General features: G+C 38.1%; 1 protein-coding gene across 2 annotated transcripts in view; it reads right to left on the bottom strand.

Moving 5' to 3' along the window:
- SI (sucrase-isomaltase) overlaps window positions 1-21,510 on the bottom strand; it is a 152,656-nt gene that overhangs the window by 93,069 nt on the left and 38,077 nt on the right. For both annotated transcript variants that reach the window (XM_073359491.2, XM_073359490.2), the window contains exons 14-25: window positions 21,155-21,239; window positions 19,523-19,640; window positions 18,357-18,528; window positions 16,610-16,726; window positions 15,905-16,059; window positions 15,302-15,386; window positions 13,730-13,786; window positions 12,897-13,021; window positions 11,740-11,828; window positions 7,254-7,303; window positions 2,709-2,879; window positions 1,567-1,716 (exon numbers count right to left, since the gene is read on the bottom strand). In XM_073359491.2, coding sequence (XP_073215592.2) covers window positions 1,567-1,716; window positions 2,709-2,879; window positions 7,254-7,303; window positions 11,740-11,828; window positions 12,897-13,021; window positions 13,730-13,786; window positions 15,302-15,386; window positions 15,905-16,059; window positions 16,610-16,726; window positions 18,357-18,528; window positions 19,523-19,640; window positions 21,155-21,239 — 1,374 coding nt within the window. The remainder of the gene's footprint in view (window positions 1-1,566; window positions 1,717-2,708; window positions 2,880-7,253; window positions 7,304-11,739; window positions 11,829-12,896; window positions 13,022-13,729; window positions 13,787-15,301; window positions 15,387-15,904; window positions 16,060-16,609; window positions 16,727-18,356; window positions 18,529-19,522; window positions 19,641-21,154; window positions 21,240-21,510) is intronic.

Below are 21,510 nucleotides of genomic sequence, written 5' to 3'. Positions count from 1 at the left end.
AAACTATTTCATTTCGAGCTCCTTGAAAAGGTTAATGTTACTAGAGTGTTCGGCAAAGAGGAAGCGATCAATCCTTTCAACTCTATAGCATATTGCATCTATTAAAAATGCATTCATACTGTTCAGGCAAAGTTGTATGAACAATTTAGATAGAAACCCAAATCCATTCAAAATTAAGAGGGGATGGTTCTACCTCACCCTTTCAATTTCAGCCTAATTCCACAAAAATATGCAGTCTTGGGCAGCTGCTGTTCATACAATTGACACACCATTCCTCCACATGGTGCTGGGATCTCTATCCTTACTATTGGATGTCTTCAAGAGGACATCTTCAAGTGTCTCTGCCGTCTTCTTTTGGTCTTCAGAGGCATATCAGGGTGGCTGCTCCCTGAAGGCTTTTATTATTAATTAATTCTTATTATTATTCTCTAGAATAATGTTTAAAATTCCCATCCAGGGTTATAGGCTAGCTATTGTCTGAGAACTGACAGCAAATGACTTCCAGGTCCCTGCTCTAACTGAAAATGAACATCCAAAAATAATCAGTCTGTGGTTGCATCTGTTGATGTGGCTTAATGCAGTAAACTTTCACCTCTGGGTACCTAGCTTCAAACTCTTGTCTAGTTGTTCTCAAGTGAAAATAAGTTTGCTGGGCACATCCCAATTCCCAGTGGAGATTTATTCAACTGCACAATGCACAATTTGATAAGATTAAGAGTCTCTATTTTTTAAAAAAAGTCCCAGCTCAGAACAGGAATAAAATTTCATTTTACACAGAGACAGACAGGCCTTTTCAAATGTTCATCATCCCAAAGCATTTCACATAGTGATGCTGTATTACAAGTATCCAGTGTGAGTGGAGGTAAACACATCAGCCATCATGGCTGTTATGTTCTCAGGAGTGGCTTGCAGTGAATATTAGACTTCAGAGCCAGAGATGCATCCAAGTTTTAAAGCATAGATTTAGATCCAGAAAAGAAAGTCACCCAAGTTTGAAGAACTTCATATCAGCTGTTCCTGTCTGGATCTATTTTACAAAGAGATATTCAATTCATTAAATTAAAAACTGGATGAAAACTTCCTTAAAGTTCAAGGGTTTCTTCAGATCTCATGTTCCAGTAGAGCTAATTTTTCATTAGAACCTGTTTTATTGCTGACAAAGGCAGATTGACCTGCAAAAGGCACTCTGAGCTGAAGTGCAGGGGAAGAGCTGTATGTGGAAGCTTTTATAAAGTCCTATCTATTCTGCATAATTATAAGCATTATTTGTCCCTGTCTTTTAAGAATACCACATCTTCTTCTATTTTTAATATATGTTGGTCAAATCCCAGCTGTTCCAAACTGTCCTGGTTCCATTGAAGTTAACAGTGCTATGATATCACGCACCAGCTGACAATGTGGCCCCTTGTTTTAAAGAAGTCTTGTAAAAGGAGAAAATTGTCAGACTAATTCCCTTCTGAAATTGCCTTGATCCATCTTTTTCATCACAGCAAACCATAAGGAAAAAGATAAAAGTTTCTTAATTTTTTACTCTTGTTCCCTGTTAGAGAAATCATTTTTCCTCACCTTCCAGATACAGTTCAAGGCTTCACAATTCTGTTGTGTTGCGCTGGGGCTAGGGTGACAATTAAATTTTTCATTGTTATTTAACTCTTGATTCCATTCCAGTAAGTATGATTTTCCTAATTCAAGTTTAAGCCCAGTTACATGGGTAACCTGTCAAAAATTAAACAAAGAACAATTATTCAAACTGACCTCAAGCCAATGTTGTCTTCAACCCATATAGGGGCAGATCCTCACTGAGTATAAATTGTCATAGCTCTATTGACATTAACAGAACTGTGACAACATACTCCAGCTGAGGATCTACCCCATGAATACTTAGTTTATTAATATTTTTAAAATGAGTGAAAGCTAAAATTTTCAGACTTGAATTCTATAACAAGCACCTAAGTTAATACTTAAGCAAGTAAATAAAAGTGGCTCAGTACTTACAGCTTCCACTGAAGTTTATAATGAATAAAAATAAGACCACTGTTAATTAGGTGCCTAAATATGGATTTAAGTGTCTAATCTTAGACACAATTATTATAATCAATTTTGGGGCTATTTGTCTTATTTCTATCATTTTAATTTAGCGCAATCACCTGTAATAGTTAAAAGATGGTGCAGAAACCAGATACACAGCAGTGGCAGGATCCTCAAGTTCCTTCATGAGATTTGTCATGAATGGCAGCTCAATGGGGTTTTAAACTGACTACTTCTTCAGCACATACACCTGCCATGTGGCCGCCACTCAGAACTCATCCTGATGAGGAGTGCTCGTGGCACTGATGCCTGAGAAGCTTTAAGAGCCACGCACATTTTAGTTTTTAAAGGGACCCTTTGAGCATGGATGTTAATGTCAAATACTGTTTACCTTGTGCAAATATGACACTCTACTCTTTAAGTCAAATCCAGCCATCTGGGGTTCATACACAACTTCTACTGGCAACTGAGAGTTGTAAGTGTGTGTCTGAGAGCAAAACTGGCATGCATTTTTTATATACTTGAGCATAACACAATTGTATCTTTAAGTGCCTTTATTCTGCAACAAAATAGATTTACTATACATGATTACATCTAGGACTTCATTCTAATAAGCACCTGAAAGAAAGTTTATAAAATTCTTTAAGATGGTTCTGTCCCTGAATTCAAATATTATTTACCTTATTTGAAGGATTATAGCTGATATTATGAAGAGAATTCTGCACCACACTATTTAAAGACACAGTAAGAATTGTAGGTTGAAGGGGCAATCCAAAGATTTTGATTTCCTCAAACACTAAGTTGTCTGGATCGATGTAGTTCATGTGCAAAACATTCATTTTTAAACTATTCTGAAAAACAAGATATTCAGATTATATTGTCACACAGTCTGTACAGTTTACTGGGAAGAGTCATGTTTTGTTTTTCGACACAATTCTTTACAATGCAATTTATAAAATGACGCACACACTTTTTTTTTCTTCCCCTTAGTATCTTCTTTAATTGGATATTTCTTAAAGACCATGGTCTATAAAGCAACATATGTTTAACATAAATAAATTTTATATTATGAACACTATGTTTCATTCTTGTAATTTGTACAATGTACTTCAATCTTATCTTTTACTTTTTTTACATTTATTTTCTTAGAAATAAGGAAAGAGCAGATGAGGGACATGAGTCACTGAAGTGTTGAGGTGGCACTCTTGACTTATATCCTATTTACTTTGATACAACAGGATTGAACCCTAGTCAGTCACAGCAGGTACCCAATTCAGAGATGTCAGTGTCTTCTGTCAGGTGCTGAGTGCTTTCAGCTTCCACTGACTGAATCACTGAATTGAAAACAAACACGAGATCTAGTGGCTTCATCATCATCTAGGTGGCTGTGGAACAACCACCAGGATAGCACTTTGGCTGTCATTGCAACCATAAAATCATAAATACACTCAGAAAAATCATTCTTGTGAAGATTGAAATGCACTATAAATCTCAGCATCTCCAACCTCACCATGATCTGTCCATCTTTGGCTATAATACCCAACCCTCTCAGCTTCAATCCTAACCCACATATCAGATCCAGAGTATAGCCAGCTGTCTGAGTTCAGAAGGGAGGGAAAAGCCATCAATAAAACAGAGGTTCACTATTCTTTGTTTATTTTAAAAAAACGATTAAACTTTAAAGGACCAGATTCCCACATAGCTCCATTTACTTCAAGCTCCACATTCGCTTTGGGAAAGCATACGGTGGAGAGGAGGAGAGCATTTCTGATTCGGATGTATTTACCTTGACTATGTAGGGAAAAACCCTGGTCTCATTGAAGTCAAGGGCAGAACTCTCATTACCTTCAGTGAGACCAGGATTTCACCCTTAGTTTATGGTCTGCAGCACAAATGTACTAGGGAAATGAAGATAGTTGGTGCATTCTTGAACAGGGAACTATATTTTCTAAGCAATTTACCTGTTTAATAAAATGTCAGTTATTTGTTTGTTAAAACTAGATGTTCTCCATTATTGATTGAATTGATACATGGCAGCTTTATGCAATGAATTAACCTCTCTTTATTGACTTTCAATCAGAGCAGGAAATATGCCCTTGATTACAATGTCTTTGTAAGCACAAACAGTAAATGATTATTAAATAAATTATATTAATTACTAATAAACTTTTGATTACTTATGCAAAAACAGCAATGCTTGTGTGTGGATTCAGGGCTATGGAAGACTGATAGCCCTGAACATAAGCCTGTGGTTATGCAGTGATTCCCAGAACAGGTGCATCACAAGTAACAGAGACATTTTCCCCACAGCATCCAACAAGTGGATGACTGGAAAAAGGCTAATGTAGTGCCAATCTTTAAAAAAGGAGGATCCTGGGAACTACAGGCCAGTCAGCCTCACCTCAGTCCCTGGAAAAATCATGGAGCAGGTCCTCAAAGAATCAATCCTGAAGCACTTACATGAGAGGAAAGTGATCAGGAACAGTCAGCATGGATTCACCAAGGGAAGGTCATGCCTGACTAATCTAATCGCCCTCTATGATGAGATTACTGGTTCTGTGGATGAAGGGAAAGCAGTGGATGTATTGTATCTTGACTTTAGCAAAGCTTTTGACACTGTCTCCCACAGTATTCTTGTCAGCAAGTTAAAGAAGTACGGGCTGGATGAATGCACTATAAGGTGGGTAGAAAGCTGGCTAGATTGTTGGGCTCAGAGGGTAGTGATCAATGGCTCCATGTCTAGTTGGCAGCCGGTGTCAAGTGGAGTGCCCCAGGGGTCGGTCCTGGGTGCCGGTTTTGTTCAATATCTTCATAAATGATCTGGAGGATGGTATGGATTGCACTCTCAGCAAATTTGCGGATGATACTAAACTGGGAGGAGTGGTAGATATGCTGGAGGGCAGGGATAGGATACAGAGGGACCTAGACAAATTGGAGGATTGGGCCAAAAGAAATCTGATGAGGTTCAATAAGGATAAGTGCAGGGTCCTGCACTTAGGACGGAAGAACCCAATGCACAGCTACAGACTAGGGACCGAATGGCTAGGCAGCAGTTCTGCGGAAAAGGACCTAGGGGTGACAGTGGACGAGAAGCTGGATATGAGTCAGCAGTGTGCCCTTGTTGCCAAGAAGGCCAATGGCATTTTGGGATGTATAAGTAAGGGCATAGCGAGCAGATTGAGGGACGTGATCGTCCCCCTCTATTCGACATTGGTGAGGCCTCATCTGGAGTACTGTGTCCAGTTTTGGGCCCCACACTACAAGAAGGATGTGGATAAATTGGAAAGAGTCCAGCGAAGTGCAACAAAAATGATTAGGGGTCTGGAACACATGACTTATGAGGAGAGGCTGAGGGAACTGGGATTGTTTAGTCTGTGGAAGAGAAGAATGAGGGGGGATTTGATAGCTGCTTTCAACTACCTGAGAGGTGGTTCCAGAGAGGATGGTTCTAGACTATTCTCAGTAGTGGAAGAGGACAGGAGAAGGAGTAATGGTCTCAAGTTGCAGTGGGGGAGGTTTAGGTTGGATATTAGGAAAAACTTTTTCACTAGGAGGGTGGTGAAACACTGGAATGCGTTGCCTAGGGAGGTAGTGGAATCTCCTTCCTTAGAAGTTTTTAAGGTCAGGCTTGACAAAGCCCTGGCTGGGATGATTTAATTGGGGATGGGTCCTGCTTTTGAGCAGGGGGTTGGACTAGATGACCTTCTGAGGTCCCTTCCAACCCCGATATTCTATGATTCTATGATTCTATGAAGTGCATCTCAGCTATGACCAGAAGGAACCAGTTACATAATTTATTCTCTGCACACATCAGGTCCTTGGCCTCTCCGCTAAGAATGCAAACAAGGCGACCACTTAGTTCACACCATAAAAAATCACCCCTAGTGCACTCTTTCTCCACTCATGTCACTTAATCAACATTAAGACATTTACACTATCACATTCCCATCAGTCAGTAGCTTTCAGTCACAACGGAGCTGTGGTAGTATCAAACAGATGACACACTAGTAAAAGGCTCTACATCCTGTTACCTGTCCCCAGAACCACTCAGTCACCAGGAAAGGATACTGTTAAATTCTATACAAGTCAGTGTCATGGTAGCTGTAATAATAATACAGACTTATTATGTGAGACAATTAGGATTTTTTTAACTTTATTCACTCTCTTTTTGAGTGAACTGAATGCAACCATTAAATAGCTGCTAAAAATTCTTGTTTAAATCTAGAAGAGACAAAAGAGACTATCAACTATCTATGTACTGACAGCCTAATTAAACTGCTGATATTCACTCCTTATAATAAAAATTAAAAATTGACACCTCTAAAATGCCAGCTCATTGGCTTCACTATACACCACTGATGTAGGAAAAATACTTTAGATTAAGAATAAGGAAAAGAAAAATGATAATCAGATCTATGAAGGTATTCACGGTTCCACTCCTATGCTTCCTGTGAATTTCCCCTCCACCAGCTGTTCCCCTGGGTGAATTTCAGCACAGTAGAGAAAGGAACACCACCTGAATTAATTCTTACCCAATCAGAATTATCTAGGTTTGGAATCGCCATGCATTGAGGGGGACAATGCTGTATACAGTAGCTCTGATCCTGGCCCCACCACTCCCTTTAAAGACCCAAGTCCAATGGAGAACGCATGAAAGGGCTTCCGTGGGGTCAAAGGAAGGAGTGAATGATGCAGTAGATGCAACATTCCTTCCCTACCCTAGTTCTTCATCCCCACAGAATGGACACATTCAGCCTTACGTGCAGACTTTATGACTCTTTTTAATGTGTAAGAAATCATAGACTTGCTGTCCTAATAAAAGTATTATTTGTTAGCAAATACATGTGGGATAGTTACATTTATTTCTACTGACAGAATATCCATCTAGAGTCTAACCCCCCCCAAATTATGCGGAAATAAATTAAAATACATTTTATAGAGCCCACGACTACATTTTTAATAGAACTGCATCTCCTCCCTTACTCAGGCAAAACTCCCATTGGTATGTTGAGAGCTGAAGGCAATCATCATCTTGCAGTTCTACTACTTGATAAATAGTTGTATGTCAATTTTATTATCTATCAGGAAATATGGGTGTTTTCATGATATCTAAAAGTTAGTAAAAAAACGAATGAACAAACAACAAAACATGATGCTCTGATTAACTGAAAACATTACCGATTAAAATGAACACAATGAAAATAACATTATGAAAAATTACTTACATTGGTAACTGAAAACTGGTAATGAACGTAGTTTTTAGTTTCCACTGTATCTAAAATATTGAGAGAGAAATGAACATTTTCTAAGCACAGTGCAGATATTACGCAGCATTACTGACAAGTTGAGCATAGGATTCTGTCACAATTAGAAACCAATAGACTGCTAAATTATTATTATAGTAACACCCAGAGGCCTGAGTCAAGATAGGGGCACAATTGTGCTTGGTGCTGTGCAAACTGATATAAAGAAAAGGAGTACTTGTGGCACCTTAGAGACTAACCAATTTATTTGAGCATGAGCTTTCGTGAGCTACAGCTCACTTCATCGGATGCATACCGTGGAAACTGCAGCAGACATTATATACACACAGAGATCATGAAACAATACCTCCTCTCACCCCACTGTCCTGCTGGTAATAGCTTATCTAAAGTGATCATCAAGTTGGGCCATTTCCAGCACAAATCCAGGTTTTCTCACCCTCCACCCCCCCACACACAAACTCACTCTCCTGCTGGTAATAGCCCATCCAAAGTGACAACTCTCTTCACAATGTGCATGATAATCAAGGTTGGCCATTTCCTGCACAAATCCAGGTTCTCTCACCCCCTCACCCCCCTCCAAAAACCACACACAGTTTCCACGGTATGCATCCGATGAAGTGAGCTGTAGCTCACGAAAGCTCATGCTCAAATGAATTGGTTAGTCTCTAAGGTGCCACAAGTACTCCTTTTCTTTTTGCGAATACAGACTAACACGGCTGTTACTCTGAAACCTGATATAAAGACATAATTCCTGTCTTGCATAGCTTCCAATGAGGGACAAATGAAGATTTACTAAACTCTTTTGCACACCCTGATGTTCATGTAACTGATCCTACATTATGGGGATATTGACCTGGTTTAAACGCATGCTCTTTTTCTATTCCTTTTAAAGAGCAGAATGTTAAAGAATGATTACAGAAAAAGCTGTTGTAAAGGCAAACCTGTGGAAACATTGACTACAAAGTCCTTATGCTCTAAGGCAAAGCATGCTTAAAGACAATGCTTAATTGTAAGTGGTTAAGTGCTTCACCAAATCGGGATATAAACAAGGCAGGGGTCCTGTGGGAAAAAAACAGCATGTGCAGCTGGTGCAGTGTGTAGCGTGTGTGTGTGTGTGTGTGTGTGTGTGTGTGTGTGTGTGTGTGTGTGTGTGTGTGTGTGTGTACTCGCCATCTCAGTGCTGATATTCCCTAACTTTTGAGTGTTTGACTTTGCAAAAGTAATAACATTATTTGAACATTGTTCTTTGCCATGCAATTGGCATAAAGAGAGCCTAAACTTGATATTCATCTGCATTGTAAGTAAAATGCTACTTGCCAGAAGGATTGTATACACTTTCTTTTAACCTTATGTACATATTTCAAAGCCAACTCCTTGAAATATTTTGAACAATTATCTATTATCGAAAGAGTTTATCTATTATACTTATACTCTACATAATGTAGTTATGAAACAGGGAATAAAATACCTCACTGGCAGCAAATGTAAGAGTTGACTACTAAACACTTCAGTGTTGGATTTTAAAAAAAAAGACAGACATGAAGAAGGTTGTGGTTGCTAGTAAATTGTGAACTATTTCTAAGGAAGATTGCTACTCATAAGCTTTTAGGAAGACTTGTTTTAGAAAATGATCAAAAAATCGTAACAGTTCATATAATTTTGTTTCTCAATATTAGTACAATAAAATCTGAGTTATTTTAGATCTTGAAAATGAACATGTTCCCTCTGTAGAAATATCAGCAACTGCCCAGGGGCATCCAATATTTATTGCAGCAATTATCAGCCAAATCACAATGCTTTTTCTTTAAGGCAGCCCAGAGTTTCATGAGACTGAAAAGAGCATGGACAGTTTGAAAGGTTTTGCTTGACTCAGGATTGGTAGAGTCAAAACAATAAGAGCTGGATTCTATAAGTAGGATACGTATCTATTATTGAATAGATCTTTAAAAAACACTTTCAACAATATAAAGCAAAATCATCATACAATAATCCTTCTGAGCACAAGCAACCCCACTTTTTGGCATCCAGCTAGCATGGTGCCCTCCTACTTGAGATAGTGAAAAACTTCCCCTTACTACCCCAATTCTTCAATATCAGGACACAGAGACTCAGTATTCTGAGCTAATATTTACAGAGTACAATGTGATAGTAGGGAATTGTAGATTGGGCACTTTATACTTGAAAGGGACAGCAGTGAAACCCAGAAGAGAATCCGAGCCCTTCACAGCTCAAGTATATGAAGGAAGGCAGACCTCCTAGGACGATGGCAGTACTGTTGAATTGGGACTGAGAGAGAAGTTAGGATGATGTAGCCAGCCAAGTGTCCTACAATGGGAGAATCAGATGGGCAGCACCTTCTGGTCTTTCCTCACAATTAGGTCTGCCACTCAGTGAGAAGTTTAGGGTTAGTGTGGACCATTTGGGGACCTCTCCCATCTCCCTCTCAATTAAAAACTGATGTGTGAATAGGTGAGTTGGTGGCAGGGGAACAGTAGCAGAATCCCAGAATCTTTTTGAAGATGGTTTATTAGGGAGACTACATTTAAATTTTCTCTGAGTTCTCAAACTTGAGCACATTTATAGAGGTCATGGATGATATATTCAACAGTTTTACAGATCAAAAGATATACACTATCTGAACATAGAGGTTAGAATGAATTTCAGTACTAGACAGTCAGTACCTGACAGAATCATAGACAGAAATCAGAATAGTTAACACGAGTAATCCTACATAACCTTCCCACCACCTTTAGATCTTAGCCCTGAAAACATTTATGTACAAGAGAAGTTCCATTTCACTCAGTGAGAATTGTGTATAAAAACACTCAAATGCACAAGTGTTTGCAGGATCAGGGCCATATTTTGCAAGACTAGAGATGAAACATAAGTGGAATGACATAGTGTAATCTATTCTTGACCACCGCGGTGGTGCTTTGACCATCTCCATTACGCGTAAGTCCTTATTGTTGAGACACTTCTCGTAAAATTCCTTCTTAAATTTATCCAGCATGGCTAAATCATGCTCAAATTCTTTTGCTATTCCCTTCTCTCTATGGATAGCATGAGGCTGTTGGATTAAAAATGTAAGGTCAGAACTTCCTGAAAACCAGGTATTCTTGAAATACATTAGTTTTAATGGGCATATGCCATAAACCACAGCCTTAGCTTTTTTACACATATATAAGGTGCTACAACAGGTTACAAACAAACAATAAAAACTATCACGTCCTTAAATCTTTTTTTAATAAAAGCCTGAGTGTGCAATAAAAGGTCTTCAGGAAGTCATTTTGGAATAAATGTTTAAACTGCTTGCTGGTTTGTCTAACAAAAGTATAATAAAAAGGACAAAGGCTGGGATTGTCAAAGAAAGGATTTACGTGCCCAGATCCCATTAAATTTCAGTGGAATTTGGGTGCATAACTCCTTAGGCGCCTCTGGAAATCACAGCCAGTTATTTTATAATTCAAATTCCAAACTCCTTTTATTTTCCAAATTAGCTTTAATCTCAACATTATCATGACTCATTATGGTATTTTAAAGGGATAAAACTCAGATATTTTATTTGGCTGAGTTGGCCATTTGATAGAAATGAAAACATATATAAATTATTATTTTGATTCAATTTATTAAACAAAAAACTGCTACTTAGGTGCACTTAGATCCTCCTACTTTTTGTTGTGTGTGTTTACAGTATCCAGAGCAGCTGGATCCTCAGCTGTGATTAGTGGCTACAAGTGCTACAACAACAATACAGCAACAACCCTAGAAGGCATTAAGGCTTATTAACATTATCAGTGATGAAATATTTGATTGTTTATGACAGCAAAAGCATAAAGTTCAGTACATAGGGCAAAATATCGGCTTCACTGGGTGCTCAGTACATCTGAAAATGAGGCCATTTTCAATCAAAGATGGATTTAGATGCCTCACTTTTAGCACTCAACTTTATCACTTTCCGTATTTAGCCCCATATCCAAGGGTATGTTCACAGTAATTCAGATGCGTGACTGCAGCATGTGTAGACGTACCCGAGCTAGCTTTGCATCCACTGGAGTTAATCTGGATTTACAACAGATAATTTGAGAGTAGAATTCACCTCTTAGTGTATTAAAAATATCTCAGCAATGTGGTATACAACTTTGGATTTTTTAAAGTGTTAATAAACAACAATTCTAACAAGCCTTTCAGCACCTTCATTGTGAATAGAACATTACATTTCTCCACTTGAGGTTGCATATCCAAACCCTCACTAATGTCTCACTGAACTATTCAGATGAGTAAGAATTTGCAGGACTGGGCCCCCTGGTTGTAACATATATAATTTCCAAGTTATACCACTAATTTGCTTAATATAAAATACTTGATCCATGAAACCAATGAAAAGATTAAGATCATTATTTTCAAATATACTAATACTTCAAATGTTACGGGTATCTAATGTGCCTACCTCTAGATTCTCCATCATCCCAGAATAAATCTCCAGCTGCTTGTTCCTTGTCATCTAATGCAATTATGAGTCCCATCGGATTCTTGCGGCTGTAAAATGAAAGACTTTCTCTGAAGAGTATAAAAGATATCTAGACATTGTTTATACTGATACATCTTGAAAAAATATTGATGCTACCAATTTTCATTTCCAAAAGATTCGTGTTAAAAACTGAGGTTTTGTGTTTACAAAATTTTACAGATTTCCTTTCACCATTTTTTGGCTGAGAGCTTTTAATAATTTCACAACAGAACAGATTTTCTCTAAACTACTTTTCACCTGGATAAATTGCCTTTCATTTTCACGGAAATGGATGAAAATGTGTGGCAGGACTAAAAATCGTTACACAAAATTAACATGTGATTAACCAGTAATCATATTATTTCATTAATCATGAAAGTATGTCAATGCTTTCAGCAATTACCAATCTCAAAGTTTAAATACTAAACTCAATAGGACAGGCCATTTTTTCCTCTTAATTACGTGGGTATCAATAGGTTATTCCACATATACACTGAGAAAGGAATTTAGTCTAACATCCGCACTTTGTCCCACAGGCAATAATCAGTCTGAGCAACTCATCCTTCATATTCAGACAGGGCAACAAGGGATCATCCCTTTCATCAGTAGTAGAGATGGACGACAGTATTCTCCACAGTGCTGCTAATCACACATATGGGCTAGCAGGGAGTGGGACAAATTGGTGAAGACTATTTACCCCCACTTCTCTGAAGCAAAGGGGGACCTAGAGACCAGATTGAGAGTCTCTGTCTTAGTCTGGTTTCTAGTCTGTTCCTCGGGCAGCTCAACTATGTGTTGATACTTACTCATGACTTGTGACATAGCTACAGTTTAACCCTGTGTGTGCAAACTGACAAGCAAACTGGGCCATATGTTTGACTGTAGAGCTTCAGGACCTGATCCAAATACCACTGAAGTACTGATCCTGTACCCCTGGCTACAGTGGGACTTTAGCTTGAGTAAAGAGCGTAGGATGCAATGGACTTCAGACGTTCCCATATGATACACCCAATGGTTTGAAATCTGACAATTCTGAGCCCACTCCTGAAATCACATTACAGAGCAGTGTGATCACAGGGCTCAGCCATAAAACGTACCTGTACAATGTTGTATTAGCTGGCTGCTGAATAGGAAATATGTAGCCTCCTCTCAGATGAAGTCCTAGTTTGTCTGCTGGGAGATACATCTGTGCTTGTTGTTTTCTCCATACTTCTCTTCTACCCTAATTTATGGGAATGGAAGAGAAAATGGGTATTTTACATTACTCACTACAGAGAATGGTTTCTCACATCCTGAGCTTCCATTCCAGTTCTCCTGATTTCTCCAGTTATAATACACAAATGTCTATTCAGACACTGTCTGCCTACTACCACAGAAAATCACCTTAGATTACAACACCAAATAAAAAAAGTTTACTTTTTGATTCCAGCACGATCAACACACAAAAGAAGGCCAATTCATCCTGGAAGGCTGAAAGTAGACACTGTCTTGTGTCAGGCATAGGGTAGAACCTTACCTTCTTCCTCCAGCCAACAGGCAAAAGAATTGGCACAGAAGTGGTTAACTTAATTTCTTTAGAAATAAGGGTAACATGCCAGTGTTTGAATGCCCAGAAGAGACTGCAATTATTATTATTATTATTACATTGTACTATTTATTTTACTGATGGTGGTGTTCAGAGCACTGTATAGAATGTAGAAGAAACATAAACCTTGCTTAATATTTGTTACGAGCTCTCTCTTCTCCTTTCTCTCTGTCTATTCTGCCTCCTTCCCTTAATTATCTCTCTTCCATCTTCTCAACTTTCTGCTTCCTTCATGTTTATCTCCTCTACCACATCTAACAATCACAACCCAATCCATAGAGGACAATGTTGAGAAGAATACACAGACATGGACTCAGCCCAGCATTATTATATGCTTTTACTTACTGTTTCATAGTCATACCATACTGCATCAGGAATATAAGCTGTCACTGTTTCCACACCCTGAAATGAGAATAAAGAAACATCTTTCATATTTGAAGACAAATAAATCAAATAGTAACTAAAGCAGCATTTCCAAAGTGACAATTTCAAGCTGACAAGAGAATTTCAATGATATTTGTTCTGATTTTTTGTTTATGAAGAAGGACCTTTCTCTCTAATTGTCTGATCAACGTATAAGACTTTTTTTCCACAGTATCACAGAAGTTAGAATAGAAAAAAAATGTCCTTGTTCATCCATGTGCAATGAAGATTTATGCCCTAAAGTAGGCTTATTACTGATCTATCTGGTTTCATTTTAAATGTGCCATGCAATGAGGCTTCTGTCACTTTCCTTGTAGATTATCCCACAATCCAGTAGTTGTCACTATCAGAAATGTTTCCTGATATTTAGCCTCAATTCTTCCTTTCTCTTATCCCACTTCTCCTAGTCATATCCCCTTGTACCAAACTAAATTATTTTTTCTGGGGTATCTACACCGTCAGATGTTTGTAAACTATTATCATAGCTCCTTTTAAATGTTGCTTAGCCTAGCTATGCACAGTTCCTGCTTTTCACTTTTCTTCATAAATCAGTCCTCTAGCTCCTAATCAATGTTCCTTTTCTCTGAATCCCACCAACTTGTTAAAATGTTAGTAGTATGGAGGTACCGATAAATGCATACAATAATCCTAGCAAAGTCACATCAGAACCATAAAGGGACTGTTACATCACTGCTCCATGACAGGATACCTTTGTGGGGTATGCAGCCCAAAAATCACACTGGTTCATTTTGCTATCATATCATGTTGCAAACTGATGTCTTATTTGATATTCACAATTACCCCAAAGTCTCCTTTTGTGTTGCTTTGTACCAGACATTTCTTTTCAGATATGCCTTGTTTTGTACATTTAACAAGTGTATTATGATAGAGCTTGAAAAATGTGATTGCCTATGTGAGACTGAGGGCCAAAGGGGAAATTTTGAATTAATGAGGGTCATCACTACAACAGGAATAATCCATGATCTTGGTGTTCTCCAGTGAAATTACAAAGAGATGAAGAGAAGCTGCTTGTGAATTTTAGAAACATGGCTTGACAAATAATTGTATTATGTCCTGGTCCCTCTTATCTACCTGCTTGTGAATGGTCACATTCATAAGTGTTTCTGCATTAGTTTAGCTATAACTTAGGTTCGCTCTACTAGGTCATGGTTCACTGGTTACTTGATGAAACTATCTGGTCAACATGTGTATATTAGTAAACCTATTCACTCTGGTTAAAACATCTTTTTGGAGATCTGCTATCAGCTACAAGGAGAACAGCCAGAAGTCAGATGTATTCTTTGCAGCATGGAAGAATCCAAGCAGACAAATGGTCTAATGTAAAGACAATAGGGTGCCCTCCATTATATTAGCTGTTACAAATATTGGAGATATGCAGTGACGTTTAGGGGCAAAACTGAGTCCTAAATAATATGAATGTCAGTGCTCAATTAAGAGTTAATAAGATAGATTTTAATATATAATCAAACATACTGGGTCCAGTACAGGAGTGATCAGAAGACCAGGGCCCCACAAGAACTGTCGATCAATAGCCCATGTTGCTTCATCTGAATAGAACCTAAATGATGGAGAAAGTAGCAGTATTTATTTTGTTTGTTTATTGCCATAGGTAACACTATATTGCCTAGAATCAGCACAGAAGAATGGCAACACTGATCACTGGAAATTTATAACACTATAGCTTGTTTTTATCTCCATATGAAGAAAATCAGCAAATGCCAGAAATACATTCCCATGTTTCCTTATTTAGTTTATAATCATATTTTTCATATATTTCCTGTTTAGAAATAGTTTGTTAAAGAATTTAAGAGCTAGGAAATGGAACTTCTAGAATGCGCAGCCAAAAAGCCATTTCCTTATTTACCACTGACATGTCATACTGTTCATAGCAGGTGTTAGAGCAAATGATAATAATTTAGGAAACTAGAAATGATCTATGATTGATCTTTCTTAAAAGCTATTGCATTATCAATGTGTATAAATATGATGTATACAATAGCATCAAACTCTGCCCCACGGAATGCCCTCTTCCCAACAAAAAATACCGTTTATGCATATTTTGATCAGCGAACTTACTCGTGAAGAAGTGGTCTCACTACCGTGTCTCCTTGTGTATGAGCTTTGTAGAAAAGGGTATAGAGGTAGGGCAGTAAAGTGTATCGAATGTTCAAGTAGTTCTTTGATGATCTCACCAAAACAGAATCTGCCCCAAACACAGCTGGATCCTGAGGCTGAAAATAAAGGTTGGATTGTTATTGTTGTCATGAAGAAGGAAACATGTTGTGGAGAACACTGTAGGCCAATTCCACTGTAAGCAGCTGCAACTCCACTGGAGTCCACATGAACAGTGACACAGTGAAGTTGCAGCTGCTGCGGCCACTGGTGAACTTGGCACAGTACAGACAATTATTTCCAATGGAGGTGAATCTTTTAAAGTTAGAATTTCATTAAGACAACCTACGAATGTAAAATTTAAACTGCAATCCAGTGAACTGTATAGCTCACTTGGACCAGAAAACCGAATCGAACAGAGTATTAGAATGCAGGAGACAGAATGCCCACACTATGCTAGTAGGACAACAGTTGTTTCAATGACTGAGTAAATAGTAACTAAGGACAATGGAAACAATTCCATTACAGTGGGTTTGTTCCAGCTCTGCTGCGCTAGAGGAGATACGGAATGTTGGTAGTCTACTTGTAAGTTCATTGATACAACAGTAGTAGGGAATTGGTGATGTAATGACAGCTGTATGGAATTTTGTAAGAGTATTAGTAACCTACCGCATAATTTTCAGCATTGTGATTTCTGCAAAATGGATAAAATGCTCCAACTTGCATCCATCGCCTGCAAAGTTCTTCTGTGACGTTATCAAAGAAGCCACAAATATCTGCACCAATCTAAAAAATTATACACGAATAGTGTATGTATGTGTCAAAATACTGTATATACCCTATATGTATTACACAGCATACCACATCTCTTCACATATGCTTGTATACATATTTTTTAATTGGCATACTACCAATCTTACAAAGATGAGATGCAAAGTGAAAGGTATAATTTCCAGTGAATAATCAACATATCCTTAATTGTCACAATAGCAAACCTGAGGGAGGTGTTCACCATATTTCTGCCTGACATCTTTCTTCTTTCAGATCTGATCTTACTCAGACCCAAAGCTGTCAAATGGCTTCTGTTCTGAATAACACACAGCCATTATCAAAGATTATTATTTGAAGGTGGGATGTCAGGTATATCTCCTTTTTAAAAAAATGCTGTAATATTTTTCAAAGTGTCTTTTAAACTTGTTTTAATTTTATACCCCAAATGTTATAATGTAATAAAGAAACTTAAGTCCCATTTCAAACAAGACCATGTTAACACAAACTAGGTACTTTTCAGTTCTCGCAGAGTCTACACGGGGCACTTACAGCGAAACATTTTAGTGTGCACTGCAGTTCACACCCCCAGTAGTTCACACTGCAGGGCCATGTAGACGAACCCTTACATTCTTTTGCACATTGGTAGCAGTAATACGAAGTATTTTTCCAAGTAGTTCTGATGGAGCCCAACTAAGTGTGAAGGGCTCTACCTTGCACATCACCTATGAAATTAGTCCACCATCTTAAAAAAACACCTTCCTTTTCCTATTTCAGTGTGAAAGGTGCATCAGAAGGAACTAGTGGGAAATTAAAAGGGAAGAGAATGGCATGATGGGGAAAGGAGTGGCTTGGTGTTAAATACAATAATTGGAGTATTTTTGTACCTGCACACATAGGGCTTTACTGAGCAACCTGTAGTCACATCGGTCAGTTTACAGTGAATGAAGTTGACTTGTATCTAAATTGGCTACTATGATTCCCCTTCTCCCTAACCTCCATCTTGTTGTCTTTAGATCACAAGCTCCTTGGAGCACCACTCGTGAATGTTTGGAAAACATTAACACACAGCGGGTGCCACCATAAATACATGATTAAGAAATAAATAAATAACATTAAGCAGTCTACAAGATGGCAGCGCAGTACAATCACAGAAATGCAAATCCTGAAGATGGAATTTGGCCATTTCATTCATTTATAAATGAGCAATCCTATCCCACTGCCAATGCAGTGGCAAAACACTGTATAATGTCAGCTCATAGAGCTGATGACTGAAGATGAAACAATAATAAAGGGTGACAGATAGCTTGAAACATAGGGAGTAGTATACTAGATCACACCATAAGTCCATCTAGTCAGAAACCCAGCTATGGGAGTGGCCTATACCTGATACTTCAGAGGAGGGCAAAAATCAGTAACAACAGCCTCATAATTAATCCAGCCAATTGTGTAAAGCTGTACATGGCAGATGAGGGTTGTTTGTTTGTTTGTTTATTCTGGACTTCTGCATATCACTATTTATGTTTTAAAGAACAAGGTCATGATTTATATTGGTTTTGATTAGATAACAAGCAATTAGATGAAAAGATTGCATTGTTAATTCTTAATCTGTTGCTTTGAAGGGTTATCGCAAATAACTATGTCATACATAAGGTATCCCAAAGAGGTTAAATTCCAGCATTCCTGTTATCGCCCATCTCAGATCATTCCATGTAGCAGCATTATCCCCGAGCCAATGTCCTGTGTATTTTCCTGATCCAGCAAAAGTAGACCTAGAAATCGTAAGGCTTCTTTTTCCAGGGAAAACAGCTTGTATAGCTCTGAAAATTAAATGAAACTGGAATTAATACCACATGGTAAGTGTACTTGAACTCTGATAGATTATCTGTTTTCCATATTGCTAATTAAAATTCATTAATTCATAAAAATAATAAGGCCCAGAGATGTTGTCTCACTTCCAGTTAGCCAGATATATTTTAGCTGAGCTTCTGATATTAACTCCAAATGAGCTATCTTTCTTAAACTGTTTAGCCCACTAAACTTTGGGCCAGGTACTCAACTTGAATATACTGGCTTTGCTTCAGTGGAGCTGCACCAATTTAGATCAGTTGAGGGTCCAACACATTAACTAGTTACCAGTTTGAGTGTAGGAATTTCAAGGGAGAAAGGAAATGTTGAAAACTTATGATTTTTTTAAACCACACTGCCTAAAGAAGCAGAGAACAAAGCACAGAGAGAGAGCTCCTCTATTCTAACACTCCACAATTCAAAATCTGTCATGCAGGACATGTGTGTCTTACTGGAAACTTTAGATGCAAAATGGGACGAGGTGAAGACAGTTATCTACCAGGATAATGGTCCATTAGGCTATGTTAGTCAGGACTAGAACCATGGCTTTATTTGTTCTTCAAATTGAAATAAACTTGATTGAAACAGTCTTGAAATTACACCAACTTTGAAAATTGGCAGTTCACTAGCACTTTTAAAGACAACACAAATTTTAAGACTTTTTTTGAGTTGAACTTTAAATAGTAATGCAGGGTCTTCCTTTCATTAACCAATTCTACAAGCAAACTGGCCACGTCGTCCTAAATTTTATTACAGGCTAGTGATTTTTGGTGCTTCAGTGTTGGATGCCCAGATTCAGAAACCATAGAAGGACCTGATTCCCAGAGGGCAGATGCTCAACAATCTCTGAAAATCGGACTCCTTTAAAGAGTTTCAAGGTGGGCACCTAAAAATCACTAATCACTTTTGCAACTTTAGGCCACCTAGTATACCTTTACGTAACAATTATTAGAAAGCAGTTCTTACTTATCAGTAGATAGGGTCATGGAATAGCCGTATAGACTGTGAACATCATAGTGTTTTCCCCAGGATTGCACTGCATCCATGCAAAGTGTCTTTGAATACATGAGTCCATCAAGAATACCTTTAGAAAATGATATGACAACACTGGAGTACGCCTTTATTTTGAATATTTCCAATCTTTTATGTTAATACATAACAAAATGGAGGGGCCCTTTTTGTTTAGTATTTACATTCATCACAGTGCTTCAAGAATGAAACTATGGGTGCTAGTAAATATCACATCATATGACAGTAGGTTAAGCTAGATTGAGGTACACTGGCTTTATTCATCAGTGTTTAAACTGTGGTACTTTCCTGCTTTGGAGCTCCCTATACCTCATGGCACTCAATATGCGAACCCTGAACAATTCACCAATTTACCTCTAACGCTTCTATAAATGCAGCTTTTATATCAGAGTGGAGTTTAGTGAATTGATATATAATCTGATTCAGTTTGTTCAGGACATAAAATTATTAAATCTTTTCTCATATTTCTATAGGCAATATTAAATAGTAGCCACCAGCTCTCTTCAGTGTCATTGCCTCCGGCACTTAGAACTTTAGCTCAGTAAGGGCTTAACTGTCACCTTGATTGCATGCCTTTGTCGCGGAGTAAGGAGGCATAAGGAGCTTCCTTATTTCCCTGCATGGGTTACTTGCTTTGCTAAATCCTGCTAAGAGGGGAAGAGCCACTGCTCCGCTGCTACTCTTTCTCCAGCACAGGTGCATGGTCTCCTCAGTAGGGAGGGAGAAGCAAGCTCTCAGAGATGCAGTCTGGGTCCTGTCTTGCTCACAGAGCAGCACGGCCATGCACTGTCCCTTGTTTCTGCTAGAGTGCAAAGTGCCAATCAGCTCTGTACAGACATTCCCTGCTCTTTGTTTCTTTCCCATTTTCCCACCTCCTAAATACTGCTGGAAAAATGCCCACACAGGTTACAACTGTATCTCTGACAGAGTGAAATCTTTCCACTCTTTTCATTAGAGCCATGTGTGATCAGAAAAAAAAGCTATTTTTTACCTTCAGATGAATCTAAAATTCTGCACTAAGTACTAGATGGTGCAGCCCTTCATCGCCTTGCTGACCACTTCTTTGCACAAGCAGATGCACTGAGGCCAATGGGACTACTCCTGTGAGCAACCGCTCACAAGCATGTGGAAAGATTGCACAACTTCACCCTAAATTATTGAACTATTGGATCTGCGACAGGCCTACAAAAGTTATTGCTTGATAAAACATTAGAATTCTAGTTTAGTTATGCTTACAGGCCTAAAGCTATTAATGATCAAGGAAAATCAATACTATTGCTAGACTTAATTAAAGCAATGGCAACATTTACTTTAGCAAATGCAGCTAATAATTTGAAAAATGATTAAACATTTTACTGGAAAAAGCCATTTGCCTTCAGGAGTTCTGGAAACAGTACCTAAGCCACTGAGAATAACATACTATATACTCATCTTTTCTGTCATTAGGAATGTTTAGAACATAAAACATAAAAAAAAAAAGTAAAAATTTCCCTCATCTCATTATAATTGATTACTTGTATCTCACACACACTTGGATTTTTGCCATATGATTAAAAACTATAGACTTACTGGGAGTGAAAGGAGGATAGTTTAAGTTGTTTTGCTGACAGCCAAGTATTGAACCTTTTATAAAGCTGGATACTTCATTCATGTCCTGGAAAAAAAAATGTAGACTATGATAGGATTTGCTTAAATATCTTTCCCTAATGAAATCCTTATATTTTATTCATCGGATCATTTAGGAAAGGGGAAAAAAAGTTTAACTAAAGACTCACCACCTAAGGTATAGATAGTATAGATAGAATATTATACCCATTTATCCACATAATAATATGGATCCTGATGCTGCAGAGACTTATGCATGTGAGCCCTCCCATAGTACCTTGTGCAAATTTACTCAGCTGTTTATTTGCAAGACTGCACCC

This window comes from Lepidochelys kempii, chromosome 9, assembly GCF_965140285.1.
Source record: "Lepidochelys kempii isolate rLepKem1 chromosome 9, rLepKem1.hap1, whole genome shotgun sequence".
Taxonomy (NCBI): domain Eukaryota; kingdom Metazoa; phylum Chordata; order Testudines; family Cheloniidae; genus Lepidochelys; species Lepidochelys kempii.
The sequence above is the reverse complement of the archived record's forward strand: the minus strand, read 5'-3'. Positions and strand labels throughout refer to the sequence as shown.